General features: G+C 51.3%; 1 protein-coding gene across 1 annotated transcript in view; it reads right to left on the bottom strand.

Annotated features, from left to right (window-relative positions):
- Positions 1-389: 389 nt before the first annotated feature.
- FAM222A (family with sequence similarity 222 member A) overlaps positions 390-16,275 on the bottom strand; it is a 38,179-nt gene continuing 22,293 nt past the window's right edge. Inside the window, exon 2 of the mRNA XM_056859531.1 lies at positions 390-1,680. Coding sequence (XP_056715509.1) covers positions 419-1,680 — 1,262 coding nt within the window. The 3' untranslated portion in view covers positions 390-418. The remainder of the gene's footprint in view (positions 1,681-16,275) is intronic.

The following is a 16,275-nucleotide window of genomic DNA, read 5'->3' as shown; positions in this document are numbered from 1 at the left end:
CAGGAACAAAACTTCTTTCTGAAAAGGGGGGGGGAAGGGGCCCCTCCACATGCAAACCCAACAGATGCACCCCTAGATGCACGCTCCCAGTCACGCCCACACCCACACCGAGCGAAGCCTTCTTCTCCCTGGATTAGCAGCAAAATTGGATAGGATCTCCCTGTTCACATTCTTAGAAATAAAAACAATTTTCTGAGCTATATAGACAAGCAATTCCCTCTGCCCTGGGGCTTCCAGCAGGCCGCGGGGGCAGCTGGCAACACAACCCATGTTCCAGAAGTCCAGCGTCTCTCTGATGAGGCTGTCTCCTTTTCCATCCCTTTCCCCCCACCGGCGCGGCTGGAGACGGGCATGGGGGAAGGGGGGTCAGTAGAAGAAGCCATTTGCCCTTCGGTTCAGAAGAGGGTGCCGGCGGCTCTTATCTGTAGATGGGCAGGCGGATGTGGGCGTGTTGGTGGTCCAAGAGCCGCGGCACGGACACTGTTTCGTAGCCTTTGCCCAACATCTGCTCTTTGATACAAGGGGGGTGGATGTCGTTGATGAGATATTCCAGAGACTGGAGGCTACTGCTCAGGATGGAGGTATTGCAGAGGGTCTTACTGGGCAAACTGGGGAGCCCGTCTGAGGGGTGCACCCCCAGCTCGCGATGCCCGTTCGCCAGCTCCTGGGGATTGTAGCAGTCGCTGTTGGGTGTGACCAGGATGCTGTTCCAAGGGGGGGCAAAATACTGCCCCATGGAGAAGTTCCCATGCAGGCCCACGCAGTTCAAAGGGGACGAGCTCACCTTGTCGGCGGCACCCGTCATGGGGTAGGCACGCAGGACCCCCCCGGCGCACATTTCCGGGGACTTGCTGACTGCGCCCCCGCCCCCGCTGCCCGCACTGTACATCCGCAGCTGCTGCTGCTGCTTCTGCTGCCAAAGCAGGTAGTCCATGCTGTCTGGGTAGAGGCCGGATTTGGAACCCAGCCCGGTGCCGGGGGTGGAGCCCACCACCAGCTCCGCCCCTTTGCGGCAATCGGGCAGCACGGCGCCCGCGTAGGCCACTGCGGCGCCCACCGTCGCCATGCTGGTAAAGCCGTTGGTGGCGCCGTGCTTGGCGGGACTGGGGTTAGTCACCATGACTCCCTGGCACACCGGCTGAGGGTTCTGGGCCTGACACTGCTGATTGATCTGGAATATGATGTTCTGGATGGAGGGCAGGTTGGACTGCGGCAACGCCAAATTCCTCCCTGTGTGCGGGATCACCGAAGCGGCCACTGTGATGTTGGGGGGCACTGGGGCCTCCATCTGCTTCTGGCTGCTGTGGAAGCTCAGCTGGCCGGTGCAAGGGGGGCCTTGGGCTAAAGTGCTCGACACCGGGTAGGGGGCGATGGCCACGTGGGCGGGGGACATCTTAGTCCGCTTCCCCTCCAAGCTCTTCACCACACCTTTGCTGGAGGAGGCCTTGACAATGGCCAAGAGGCCCTGGTAGCCACTGGCGTGCACGGGGTACGGGCTGTAGCGCGGCCCGCTCGTGTCGTACCCGTTCACCGTCCGATTAAGGTGCTTGTGCTGTGGGACCCTGATGTTGGTGGGGAAGATCTTGATGGTGAGGGGGTTGTTAGCCACTTTCTGGGCATAGGCATCCAGTTCAGCTGGGCTGGGATACCGCGGAGAGTGCGTGGGAGCCACGGCTTCACCTAAAAGACACAAAAGAGGCAAGGTATTACAGGGATGTTTCTGTATTTGGGGAGGGGTGGGGGTTAAACCCACTCTTCTAAAATACATTCAACAAATGCACTACCCACTACCAGAGTGGTTTGCAATCTTGTGCATCTAATGCAAAAGCATGGGCAGATAACACGTGGCAGGCCTTTTGCAAGTAGCAAGTTGGACAATGCAGCAAAGCTTTCACTTCAACACATGTCAACACACGGCCCTCTGATTTCTAGTACAATATCCAACTGTTTGCAGGAAGTCTCCTAGCAGAGCATGACGGTACTGGCTGTTTCACTGTTTGTCTTTAGCATCTGCGGCTCAAAAGGTACACTGCCTCTAAAGCTGGAGGCTCCATTTAGGTATCACAGATTATAGAAAACAATACATTTATCCTCCTCAACCAATGTTCATCCTCCTCCTCCCTTCAACCCTCTGTACTAAATCCTGGCAGAAACAGGGTCACAGACACCACCCCAACCACCATTCTCAGCTTCTAAAGTTACCTCCAACAAGTGATCCAAAATAAACTCAGTGTGGAGAACGGAAACGTCTCTTTACCCAATGGGGGGAATCTCTCTCGGAGATTGGATTTAAACTACATTATACAAGCAATTTCATGGGTGCTTTACGCTACTATGAGAGATTCGCCGAGAAAAAAGTGTGGGGGGGAAATTCCATTTACCAGCTATAAATCAGCACTTCTTATAATGAGCACAAAAATGTCACTTTTATGCATTTTTACAGATGAACAAAACTGGCGAAATTAACTGTGGTAACCTACTGTAGTCAGCAAAAGATGGAAACAGGGAGGGGGGGCAGGAAGAAAAGAAATTATATGTATTTTGCTCCTCTCAAACTCCTTTCTCGAGCGAGCTTCTGGTATTTCTGGTGTGAAAACTCATTTGTCGTTCCCATTATACTTTCATTTGGAGTTTATCTTGAGTATCCAATGAGCCCCCAACTGTGAAAAAGATTAAATCTACAAAATCTATCTAATAGATGGAATAAATTAGGTGTCTGAAGACCGCTCCCTCCGAAAGAGAGGGAGAAAAGGGGATGGTGGCGACACGGAGCCATTTCCCAACAAAAGGCCGTGCATCCCTTTGGGGGGGCTGCTCACAAAGTGTCGTCGTCGCCCCCCCCCGGTGGAAACACCCACAGAAACCCCTGTGGGCTGCTACTTAGGGGCACAGTCCAGAACGGAGGCTGAACTGCGGGCCCTTCGTTGGTGGTGTTTCAAAAACACGCTGGTAGCCCAAATGGCTCCCGAAACTGGCTGGGAACTGGATAATTTACAGAGGCAAGAGAGGGAAAGGGGGGCCAAGAATTCAGGAGGAAGAAATCCCCCTCATCCTCCCAGAGCGGCCCGAGATGCTGGGAGCACAGGCTCTGCCCAGATCACATCACATTCTTGGACATCCCACCGGGCCCCCCACGCTTCTGCCCCCAAGGCTAGAAGGGAAAAGGAGAAACCGAGCAGCCGTAAAAATCTTTCACAGAATCATAGAGTTGGAAGGGACCACCAGGGTCATCTAGTCCAACCCCCTGCACAATGCAGGAAATTCACACCAGTGACCCCATACTCCATGCCCAGAAGATGGCCAAGATGCCCTCCCTCTCAAGTTCTGCCTACGGTCATAGAATCAGCATTGCTGACAGATGGCCATCTAGCCTCTGCTTAAAAAATCTTCAGGGAAAGAGAGCTCACCACCTCCCGAGGAAGCCTGTTCCGCTGAGGAACCGCTTAGAAAATTCTTCCTAATGTCTAGACAGAAACTCTTTTCATTTAATTTCAACCCACTGGTTCTGGTTCAACCTTCTGGGGCAACAGAAAACAACTCGGCACCATCCTCTCTATATGACAGCTCTTCAAGTACTGGAAGATGGTTCTCATGTCCCCTTTCAGTCGTCTCCTCTTCATCTCTCCGCACAGGGCTACTCCTGGAGGGAACCGGCCTCCTCCACCTCCTTTGGGAGCCAGGCCTGGGTGCCCTGTTCACAATGGTGGAGGGCGCACCCCCCTGAACCACTGCAGAGAACCAAGAGTACCAAGCAAAACCCTCCCCATCTCTCTCCTCTCTCCCAATGGCGACATTAAGCCCAGCTCAACGGACCAGATTTTAATTGACTTAATAGACTCGTTAATAACAATGTCTATTTAAGACACCTGTAAAAAGCCCATAACATTAGTGTAATGGGGAGATGGCCGGTGAACCCGTCCACCTCGCTTTTCAAACGGCTGCCGGAGGGAGCCTTAATGGACAGCTGCGATTAATGCAGCTCCTGTGATGCTCGCCTAGACAAATGCACATTTTGCAGGCATGACGCTGCTTGTTCCACAGCTAAGCATGCTGCCGTTTCCGTTCCCTTGGTTCATCACGACCAGAGAAGACCCAGCATCGACTAGGTTCCTCAACTGTTATCCACGACGCCAGAAATCAACCGAGCGGGGCCTGCACGGACATGAAACCACCACCACCCTCTTCCCAAATGGCTAACCAATAGGCCCGCAGGTCTTTGTAGAAATAACGGCTCAAGACCATCACCAAATCCATGGCCTTGTTTACATAATCCACTCCCCAAATATCCTCCAAAAGGATCGGTCTTTATGAGAAAGCGGAAGTGGAACCTCCATGCTCAGAGGCAGTACACCTCTCCGCAACATATGCTGGAGGCACAGATTGGGGGCAGCTGGCAAGCTTCCCAGGCTGGTCACTCTTGGAACCCGAGATTGATTGATTGATTGATTGATTGATTGATTGATTGATTGATTGATTGATTGATTTATTTCTTTCTTTCTTTCTTTCTTTCTTTCTTATATTTATAGCCTGCCCTCATTCCCAGCAAGCCAGGCTCAGAGTGGGTTACAACAATATGATCATAAAACATCTATTAAAACATACTTTAAAACTCTATACTCCATATAATAATAAAACAGGATGGCATTCAGTAATCCTAAATAGTGGCCATTAGAAAAACCTGGCCAAGCAGTGAGCCCCCCATAAGCAAGATGGGGGGTGGAGAGAAGGATGGGGAGCCAGCAACGATGGCAATGGAAGGTAACTGGCGGCTGCCCTCAGTTGTAGGCCTGGCGGAACAGTTCCGTTTTACAAGCCCTGCGGAACTTATTTAGGTCCCCGAGGGCCCTGATGCTGCTAGAGAGACTGTTCCACCAGGCTGGGGCCGGGGCCGAAAAAGCCTTTAATCCAGCAAACCCACTACATCCCTAAAATCAATTCTACACCAATGAACCTCCATGTGCAGAAGCAGGATACCTTTGAATACCAGAGCGCAAAGGCATGGCATCAGCTTCACGCTCAGGCATCTGGCTGGCCAACCGGGTACTGACCAGGGTCTCAGCAGTCCATGCAGGGGAAGTGTGCTTAAGGCGCAGAAGGCACAGAGCAGGAGGAGAGAGATCCGTCTTCTTTGCCTCCACCCACAGTCATGCATTACTGCCACCGCAGATGCCGGCGATGAGACAAATATAGCTCCAAACACCCAGCCGCCACTTTAACCTCGGCTGTCGATACCGCGTCAATAGTCTGCTTCAAAGCTGAGCTGAGCCTGCGTGCAGCTGACGGCTGGTAGAACAGCCAGGGCCCGACAGTCTGCAGAAGTGAGGCGGAGGGATGCTTTGGCCCCAGCCTGGCCACAACTGGACTCAAGAGGCCTGCTCAAAAGCCATCTGTTCATTCCAGCAGGGTCAGTGAGCCAGCTCTGTTCCTTCTTGTTTTCAAGGACAGCCCCAGGGAGAGCACCTTGAAGCAGTCAAGCCAGGAAGTTGCTAAAAGCATGGATCACCAGTTGGCCTTACAGGGGTGTTGTGAGGACTACAAAATTGTTTGTGAAGCACTTTGAACACCAACATGCTAGATCAAAGTCGAGTATTACTACTATTATCAGCACAGCAAGCTACAAAGGACGCCGGAGCTCTGTCTCCTTGACCGCTGCAATACCCTTCTGGCTGTTGAGATTTCAGGGGGCACATTCACACATTCACAAGCAGCCTTCTCTTTAAACACACGCACACAGAGAACAGAAACCTTCAGGAAGTGACATCCGGCAGCCACTGGCAGAGCCTGGCCTTTGCCTGTGTTCTGTGCATCTGTCATGTGTATCTCTGGGCTTGAGCATCCTCACCGTGTGTAGCAGTAGCCCAGATGTTGGCTTGCCGTCTTCACTTCTGGGTCTAGAGAGGAGGCCCCATCACAGCCGTTATGGGTTCTTTTCCCTACAGCCCTCTCCCGTGCTTCCTCTCCAGGGTTGAGCCCCCACACTATGGGTTTGCTAAAGGCAACTCTTGAGTGGAACAGGTGCCCCATGGGGCAGCTGCCCAGACCCTCAGGGCAGAAGCTCAGCAGCCGCTCCAACCATCCCCCAGTTGACAGGCCGTGATGAAGAATGGCACATCTGCATTCCCCTTCATGCTAGCACCGCTGTCCTTGGAGGTGGCAGCATAGCAAATACTCAATTAACATGACACTAATTAGCCGGTGACACATGCAGAATCCCTAATGAAAGGGCTCCTGGCAATTGGGAGGGGGGAGAAGATCTTGTTCCAGAGGGAGGGGAGAGGGTACCCAGGCAAGGCGAGAGAACCACAGGCCTCCATGGGGGGCAATCCCCCAGCTGTGCCCTTTCAGGGCTTTGGAGGCCAGCAGTCCGGGCAAGCAGGGTGCCTTCGCCAGCGACAAGCAGAGTTTCAGCCATCTTGAACCGAGCAGGGACAGGAATTGCACGTGATTCACACTTCCTGTCCCACCCGGGCCATACCAGAGCCGTGTGGCCAGCCCAGTTCTGCACAGGAGCCCCTAGCAACAGGGTACTTGGCTGCTCCTGGAACTCGCTCGGCTGAGGCCAGGCCTGCCTCTGCCTGCAGCACAGAGTCAGGGCTGCAGAGTGTACCGCCCAGACCAGACCGGCCTCTCTTTCCTTCCTGCTCTTAAAAGACGCTGCCTGGCTCAAAGTTATGCACAATTAAGCTGCCATCAATTGCAACGGGATTTAAGCCTGGCCGTGGACACGCTGTACTAAAAAAATATTAAAATTTTATTCCCAGGCAATCTGAATTCTGGGCCAAGGACAGCTGAGAGCTCGGTATAAATTTGCATAATTGCTCTTACTGTGCATAATTTATTCCTCAATTCCTACTAGTTTGCATAATTTAGTCTGCTCTCGAGTTATGGGGAGGGAGCGACGGAGAGCCTCCAAGTCCCACCTCCCTGGCTGCTGGAAATCTTACTCTTCCCGTGCGGTTTCACCCACAACTGCCCAGTCGTCACAAGGCCAGTGTGATGTAGTGGTTACAATGTCAGGCTGTGATCTGGGAGACCCAAGTAGGAATCCCCGCTCTGCCATGGAAACTCGCTGGGAAGACCCTGGGCCGGTCACACGCTTGGAGCGGCGGACTCTGATCTGAGGAACTGGGTTTGATTCCCCACTCCTCCACATGAGCTAATCTGGTGAACTGGATTTGTTTCCCCACTCCTACACACGAAGCCAGCTGGGTGACCTTGAGCTAGTCACACTCTCTCAGCCCCACCTACCTCACAGGGTGTCTGTTGTGGGGAGGGGAAGGGAAAGTCATTGTAAGCCGGTTTGATTCTCCCTTAAGTGGTAGAGAAAGTCGGCATATAAAAACCAACTCTTCTTCTTCTTTTCAGCCTCACCCACCTCACAGGACTGTTGTGAGGATAAAATGGAAGAGAGGAGGAGGATGTCAGACACCTTGGGTCCCCTTTTGGGGAGAAGCATGGGGTATAAATGAAGTAATTACATTATTTTTTACAAACAGAAGGTAACTCTGAGCCCCAACCAGCCATGCAGAGCCCAAGAAAGCACACAACCCCAACAGAAATATCACTCGTGGATCAAGGAGAGAGACTGACTGCGCCACCGCCACCGGGTTGGCTATGACAAGTTGCAAATTCCATGTGTTGTCACATCTCAGGGTGACGCAGCAAACCCCCGCCAGGAAAATTACAGAGCTACCAATTTCCGAGAGGGCTCCTGGCGAGTTTCTGCACTCGGCTGGCAAAGCGCCTCTCCCTCTCGGCAGTAATTACTGCTTTCTAACGGGGCCGTAATTACTCTCCCCAATCACCCCGTCACAGAAAGGCAGCCGCGCCTTGACATACAGCCAGTCGCCGGCAACCCGCCTGGCCTCCCTCTCACCCCTCTCCACTTTCAACCCTGGCTGTCAGCAGCCAGACAGCAAAGGCCGGCCTCCGCCCAGCCCGAGTGCCAGGTGCGGTTCCCGAAGCACAGGGCCATCTGCTCGGGTGAAGAGCTGAACCGCCGAGGCAGCCTTTGCACAAAGACTAGAGAAGGCGCATTTGTGCGCGCGGGGAAGGATCAGGAGAGGCATCCTGGTCTGGAGCACACGGCCTGTTCCGCGGGGCCAAGGGGAGAGGAACTCCGGGCCAGGGCTGTCTGCTGCAAGAATAATCGCATTTTTTAAAAAGCGCAACTTTCTTCACCAGCCGGAGCTGAATAAATCTTGCCTATCAAGCAGATCTGCACGGTTCCCACTGCCCACGATGATACATTCTGCTTCTGTTTGTTTACTGATTTAATAGCTTTTGAGGCTGCTTTTACAAAGCGCCTTTCATAAACCAAAAATGCTAATTAGGATGCAAAAAACAAACCGCCAGAACAACACCCCAAAGAAGCAAGGCAAGCAGCAGCCCAAGGCCCCAATCCTAGCTGCTTCTTTCTATCTGCATGCAGAGAAGAACCACACAGAGTATGGTCTGACTTCTTGAGCAATATTGTCGAAGGCTTTCACGGTCAGAGTTCATTGGTTCTTGTAGGTTATCCGGGCTGTGTAATGGTGGTCTTGGTATTTTCTTGAGCAATGTTGTGAGTTGTGAGTTTCCTGCATTGTGCAGGGGGTTGGACTAGATGACCCTGGTGGTCCCTTCCAACTCTATGATTCTATGAATGGGTCCAAGTCCAGGTAAGGGGGAGATGCGTGGTGTGTGTGTGTGTCCCAGGATACTTGTGCTCCTGAACACCCCCCACCCACAAATCTTTCAGGAGCCCCTCGCGACCCAGAGATTACAGCAAGCAGAAGAACTCTGATGCTTTCAAAAAAGGTCCTGAAAATCAAGGGCAAGCATGGTGCAGCTGACAGCGTGTGCTGGGTTCAAATTTCCACTCACATCCTTGCTGACCTGGTATTCAGGCCTATTTACCACCCTTAACCTACTGAACAGGATTGTCACGAGGATTAAAAAATGATGATCTCGTGTCCACTATCCCAGCCTCCTCATTTGCAAAGATGGTTCCTTTCCCATTTTTCATCTCTCTTGCAAGCCATACAGTTTTTTAAAAGGCCAGAAAGCGCTTCCATTTTTCAGACATAATACTATGAGGCTCAACTCTGCACCCCGAAACGCCAACGTCCGCACGGGGACTTCACAGCACCAGGCCAAACTTTGCTGAGAGAGCAAAGAGAGCCTCTTCTTCACGTAGCAGGTGTCTTCATCCAGACAGGTAATAATTTTTCCCTGGCTGTACAAAAAAATTGCTACCTGTCAGGATGATTGTAACTGCTGCATGGAGAGTATGCAAAGAGAGCAACACGGACGACAAATGGCACAGGCAGGCGGCAGAAACACCCCGGACTCTCCAGAGTCCTGCTGGCAGAGTGATTCAGACGGCAACCTCAACAGACAGGTCCAGAGCACCCCTGCTGGGCCAGGCCAGTCACAGCTTCCCTCCCGCCCCCACAAGGGCTGGTCAGATGTCCCGCGTGCTGCTGACATTTGCCAGGTTCTTAGAAAGATTACTAAAAACATTTTTATGTGGCCTTTCCACCCAAATTAAAACATTTGAGCAATTAACAATAGTTAAAAATTGTAAAATAATTAAATTAAAACACATTTAAAAAAACAACTCCAGAAGGAGGGTCAGTAACTTATTGAGGCATGCATGCCTGGAGAGAGGGCTGCAAAGTTTTGGTGCCATGACCAAGAAGGCCCTGTACCTACCACCCGTCTAGCTTCAGATGGCCGGGGCAACCAAAGCAGGGCCTCCAAAGATGACTGGAGCGTACAGGTAGATTCATATGGGAGGAGGCAGTCCCTAAGGTATGTTGGAACAAGGCCAATATGCAATTCTTTGGCTTGTGAGCATATCTGCCATTCCATGTTTACCTTTTTATACTGCCATAATGTCCTAGTTTGTGGACTTGTAGAAATTTACTCTTGCTTTTTGATGTAGCGTTAGCCAAACTGGGAGTGCAGGACAGACATTTTTTCATAATAAATAAATAAAGGCTCACAGCTAGGGCATCAAAAGCAACAGCGGCTTGTCTCTCAGCACCTGGTATTCTGCGGTATACTGCCTCTGAACATGGAGGCTCCCTTTAGCTGCTGGCAAATCTCTACTCCTCCATGGATTTATTTTGCTTCCCTTTTAAAGCCATCTAGCTAGTGACCATAAACACACATAACAGGAGGGAGTTTCACATATTAATTATGCTGTACATTAAAAGGTCCCTCCTTTGGTCTATCTGGGATTTGCTGATCGATACTCTGGGGTGAACCCCCCAAGTTCTGACATTAGGAGACAGGATGGAAAAATCTCTCACCACACTGATCATAAGTTTACAAATCCCCCTTTTGTGTTTGATCTACACAGGGCTGAGCCAGGTTTTTCCAATAGTGGCCACAGGATGTATGAGGCTAGGCGTCATGCCTCCTTCCCCAAGCTCAAACTTAAACTCAGCGTGATGTAGTGGTTAAGAGAAGTGGTTGGAGTGGTGGAGTCTGATCTGGAGAACCGGATTTGATTCCCCCACTCCTCCACATGAGCGGCGGAGGCTAATCTCGTGAACTGGATTTGTTTCCCCACTCCTACACATGAAAGCCAGCTGGGTGACCTTGGGCTAGTCACACTCTCTCAGCCCCACCTACCTCACAGGGTGTCTGTTGTGGGGAGGGGAAGGGAAGGCGACTGTAAGCCGGTTTGAGTCTCCCCTAAGTGGTAGAGAAAGTCAGCGTATAAAAACCAACTCTTCTTCTTCTCAATAATTCTGACAGGGCAGTGCCTGGCCCCTGGGCCATGGCTCAGTGAAAGAGCCTTTGCAAAAGGAGGGTCCCAGGTTCGATCCCTGGCATCTCCAGTTAAAAGGACCAGGCAGGAGGTGTCGTGAAAGACCTCTGAGACCCCGGGGAACTGCTGCCTGTCTGAGTAGACAACACAGACTTTGATGGACCAAGGGTCTGATTCGGTATAAGGCATCTCCGTATGCTCATAGCCAATGAACGTCAGAGTCGAGAGAACCCACGCTTGGCATGCGAGCGCTGCACAGCTCAAAAGTCAGTTAAGTACACCGGAGGCTTTATTCACACCTACTTTCCTTTTGCCAATAATTCTCCATAATCGCCCAGTTTCATGATGAAACTGCAGCGGAATTAATCTTGTACAGCTAAGAAACGTTTTGCTAAAGATCTCAGACAGGGTGCATGCTACACGCTTGTGTTCTTCAATAAAATACCCCAACGCTTTCACTTCTTCTCACAGAAAAAAACCAGTCATTACATTTTGTTTTCCCACCACACCTGTTGATAACTGCAGCTCGCCTGACAGCTGCCTGACGGCCAGCCGCTGCACCCCTCGCTTAAGGGGGGGGAGACCCCACGGAACTGGAATTTCTCCCATCTTTTTCCTCCCCAGCCCATGACCTGTTTAATTTCTTCAGCTTTGCATTCAATAACAGCTAAATAATTGAATCAGCTCAGCTGCTGAAGATTTGCTTTGAATTTTATTGGAATTTTAAATTGTTTTGTTTCTCCAGTATTTTATTACTGTAAATGGAAAAATGCATCTCCTGCAGTAATAATCCGATGGCTTTTTATATGATTCTGAGCTGCTGCCTGGAGCAAATGCCGGGCAGGAGGAGGGAGAAAGGACAGGAAGCCATGGGGTGGGGGTTGCAAAAGCTTACAAGATCATATCTGCAGTGAAGCGGTTTTTTTTACTGTCTCAAACTGGCCAACAGATTAGCTGGGCGGTGGGTTTAAGGCTGAAACAGGGAATAGCGGGAGCAAAGATCAATCCTGGTTCTTAACTGGGGGGCAACGGAGGCCCTAGGAGCTGGGGCACAGGAGCCTCTGCCTGGAAAGATCTGAACTTGGCATTCCCCATCTAAACAGCCTGCACAAAATGTGAGACAGATCCAGGCATGGACCGTGAGTCCATTTAAGCTCTTCAAATGCAGAAAGTCTCAACAAACCCATCTTACAGGGAAGCTACCATTGCCAGGCTCTCTGATCCAAAGTTTCGACACACACAAGCTTGGATCTTATCACACAACTCAGCAAAGTATGAAGCCTTCCTCCGGTCTAAGAATCCCCCTTCCTACCTGATTGAGTCTAAGCTGGCAGAATAGGGTTGCCAGATCCCTCTTTGCCACCGGTAGGAGGTTTGGGGGTGGAGCCTAAGAAGGGTGAGGTTTGGGGAGGGGCGGGACTTCGTTGCCATAGAGTCCAATGGCCAAAGTGACCATTTTCTCCACACGAACTGATCTCTATTGGAGATCAGTTGTAACAGCAGGAGATCTCCAGCTGGTACCTGGAGGTTGGCAACCCTATGGCAGAAGGACCTTTGACTTCAGACTCTGCTGAATGGGGCAGCCCCCTCTAACCCTAACCCCCGCCCCCAGTTTCTCTCCGAGCAAGTAAGGTCCCAAGGGTACCGGGCTGGCTAGTCAGCAGGGTGGATCCTTGGTCTGATCCAGCAAAATCACATTTTATTTCTTAGAAATACAGAAACCACATAGCATAAAGCAATATCCCCCCACCCCCACTCAGCATGTGATGCTTGCTTGCACTCCTTCCATGAACTTCCTATTGTTTAAAATATTTGTATCACGTCTCCCCATTAAAAACACTCAAAGGAATCTCACAGCAGAATTCACACTCCTGACACCACAGCAACAATCAACACAAAGGCAGACCTGAAAATAGTCACTGTTTTCTCCTAGCATTTTTGGCAACATCAGAAAACCCTGCCTGTTCCTTCAATAGTGTTTTGGCAACTGCTCTGAAAGACATCTACATATTCGGGAAGCACAGTGCCCTCGCTCCAAACTGACTACATCTTCCCTCTGTGACATCAGCACATAATCAAACCCCAATGACAATCTGTTCCCTATGTGATCCCTGATTGGCTGGAATTACCCAGGTGAGCAACCCAAGAAGGAGATTCATCAATCCCCTTCTGTCGCTGTCGTCCACCAGCAGGTTAAGGCTTTTTGGCTTTGCTTGGCATTGCCTCAATGATCCCTCCTTCTTCCCCAATGTGGTTTTTTTCCCAGTGTTGTTTTTAATCTTTTGTATTTATTTTAAGCTCTGATCTGAAATTGCTTTAATGATGTATTTGCACATTGGTTTTAATGACTTATAAAATTAGACTTTAATTTGTATGTTTTAATTTGTTAGCTGCCTTGATGGCCCTTATCGAGGCAGAAAGGCAGGGTGAAAATCTTGTTAAACAAAATAAATGAATGAATAAATAAGGAGAAAGTAGTCCCGGTCAGGATGTGCCAAAACAGAAACCATGGCAGTTATGGGAAACAAACGCACCCAAACCCATTTCTCTTCTAACCCAGCCCATTTTTTACCTAGAAATTGAAACGGAAGATTGCTTGGTGAAGGGCTTTGCAATAATGGCAGGATACCTTGAGTGCACATGCAAAACGCAGGCAAATTACTTCCTTGGCCATCTGACCGCAGGCAACCTTAAAATGTCCTGCCTGCTTAGCAGAGGCTTAATGGGATGTTATTGACCAGGCGAGGTTATTTAACTCTGTGCCAAGAAAAGCTTCTGCTGCCATTTACATGCGTTAAAGCCTCCGTTAACAGGGCAAGGCATTTCCCCCCTCCGGGTTGTTGGCAACCCCTACCCCCTTTCGGCTTCCTTGACAGGCCTCAACTTGCCCCTCTACTCAGCAAGACCCGCCCACCACACAATTCTGACGAACTGTAGCAAACCTTCCATGACATCACAGCAGCCAGAGGGAACGGGAGCCGCTCTCGGATGACAAACCGATTGGAGCCCATTGTACGTATCAGATTAAAAAGCACCGGGGTGGTGGTGAGGGGAGAATCCCACGGGGGCTCAACAGAAACCTCCTTCTTGACGAGAAAGTCGAGAACAAAACCCCCTAATTGGGTAGCCGCATCGGCCCGCATGAGGCGGCAGCCGGCCAACCCGGACTCACAACAGTTACCAATTAAAGCCGGCTGTGCTGGAAATCCAGTTCCGGTTCCATTGAGACGCACAATAGGCTTTGCCAAGGCCCAGCTGCCGGGGCTTCTAATTAACCCCGATTTTTAACAGTACACTTTTAAAAATGTGCCAAGAAGCGGTTACAAAGCGGAGAACAAGGCAGGGTTAATAGCGGAGGCCCTTCCGACGCAGGCAGGCCCTCTGGGCGGATGGGTGGGTGGGTGGGGGGAGGAAGGAGCCCCCCCCCCGCTGCTGAAATAATAGAATTGTCCCCACTGCTCAGCTGACAGTCTGTCTGCCGCACGGTTGGGCTCCCGAGGAGCCCAGTGACAGGAGCGGAGCGGCGGCGCGTCTGGATCCTGCCAATCACGGCCCCGCTCGTTAGGAAGCGGCGCAGAATCCGAGCGCATTTGTAAACCGGAGGGGGCTGCAGCCGCCAGGCCGCGCCAGGGAGCCGGCGCCATGTTGACAGGCGGGTTCGTTCCTGCCGCCGCTGGAATAAACAGACCTCACGAGGGATCGCTCTCGAGCACAGCTGAACTCCAAGCCGGAGGAATATTTCCCAAGGACACCGTTCCGCAGCTGCCTCTCCCCGGCGCAACCTTAGACCTCGTACAGACAGGACCTGAGCAACTGTCAAAAGCTCCCGGAGTGTGGACATGCCCAAGCGCAACAATTATTACTGCCACATTACATGGGAGAGTGACATTATCATCACCAGTGAGGGCTCGGGAAAAAGAGCAGTTACTGGGGCCAGCCCGCTGCCAAGATATTGCCAAGTAACTTCCGGAATACCATTTTTACATGGATGAATTTGCTTCCTCAGTTTCTTCAGGCTTCTGCTGCTATTTGGGAGGCCCTGCTATCTTGCTGAACGAGACAGTGGTTGTTTGCAACCTGTCAGGTCACAGGGCGATTGCGCTTTGTTTGTACCATGCTGAGTGGAAGAGATAGCCCTGTGTTTGCACAACAAGGACCGGACGGAAGGGACCACACTTGAGGGAAACTGGGAAAGCGGACTCATCCTTGTGCCCTGCATCCACGTTGAAAGAGAGGGTAACCCTGCTGCACGCTGATCTGGAAGTAAGCTGGGCTATTTCAGGATGATGGCACACATGCCCTGGCATAAGCCATTTGCAGCTAAGCTGAACACATCTGCAACTGCCCCCGCCCCCGCAGAATGCATTTCCATCCCTGCTACTAATGGTAAACGAGCAGTACCCCATCGGCAGCCCTGCCAGGAGTGGGACTGACAACCCCAGGTGTTTGTCTCCTGCAAAGGGGAGCCATCCCAGCATTCCAGGGCGAAGGGACTGCTTGAAGCAAAACTTCACTTTACTCTGCTCTGGTTAGACCTCACCTCGAGTATTGTGTTCAGTTGTGGGCACCACAATTTAAGAAAGATGTAGACAAGCTGGAACAGGTTCAGAGGAGGTCAACAAAGATGGTGAGGGGTCTGGAGACCAAGTCCTATGAGGAAAGGTTGAAGGAGCTGGGTATGTTTAGCCTGGAGAGGAGTAGACTGAGAGGGGATATGACGACCATCTTCAAGTACCTGAAGGGCTGTCATATAGAGGATGGTGTCGAGTTGTTTTCTGTTGCCCCAGAAGGTCGGACCAGAACCAATGGGTTGAAATTAAATCAAAAGAGTTTCCGTCTAGACATTGGGAAGAACTTTCTGACAGTTCGAGCTGTTCCTCAATGGAACAACTTCCTCGGGGGGTGGTAAGCTCTCCTTCTCTGGAGGTTTTTAAGAAGAGGCTAGATGGTCATTTATCAGCAATGCTGATCCTATGACAAGCAGATGGTGAGAGGGCGGGCATCTTGGGCATCCTCTGGGCATGGAGTAGGGGTCACTGGGCATTGTGTAGGGGGTTGGACTAGATGACCTTGGTGGTCCCTTCCAACACTATGATTCTATGTGTGTGTCCGGTCAGGAGGGCTCCTGGGAACCTCACCCCCCCCATGGGTGCCACCTTGAATTCCATGATGGAAGGAAGGCAGGAGATAAACATATTAACAAATTAATCAACAGCAGGCCAGCTTGGGTTCACGGCCCTCTCCATGAAGTAAATCAGCCCACAAAGGGCAACCCTGCTCCCAATGCATTGCCAAGGAAGGGATGGCTCTGGGAAGGCATGTTCGGGGCACACCCCAAAGCCGTCTCTGGGGCTTCCATGTCTGAACTCAAAAGCAGAGTTGGGCACTGGGGGGCAGCCACGCTTCTACCATGGTAGTCCTGAGTGGGCCAGCACTGGGGGTCTTTGGGCAAGGCTGCTGGATGTGAGACCACAATGTGCTCCCCCTCCCATTCTCTCCCAGCCTAGAAATAT

Source organism: Euleptes europaea, chromosome 13 (assembly GCF_029931775.1).
Source record: "Euleptes europaea isolate rEulEur1 chromosome 13, rEulEur1.hap1, whole genome shotgun sequence".
NCBI classification, from domain to species: domain Eukaryota; kingdom Metazoa; phylum Chordata; class Lepidosauria; order Squamata; family Sphaerodactylidae; genus Euleptes; species Euleptes europaea.
The sequence above is the reverse complement of the archived record's forward strand: the minus strand, read 5'-3'. Positions and strand labels throughout refer to the sequence as shown.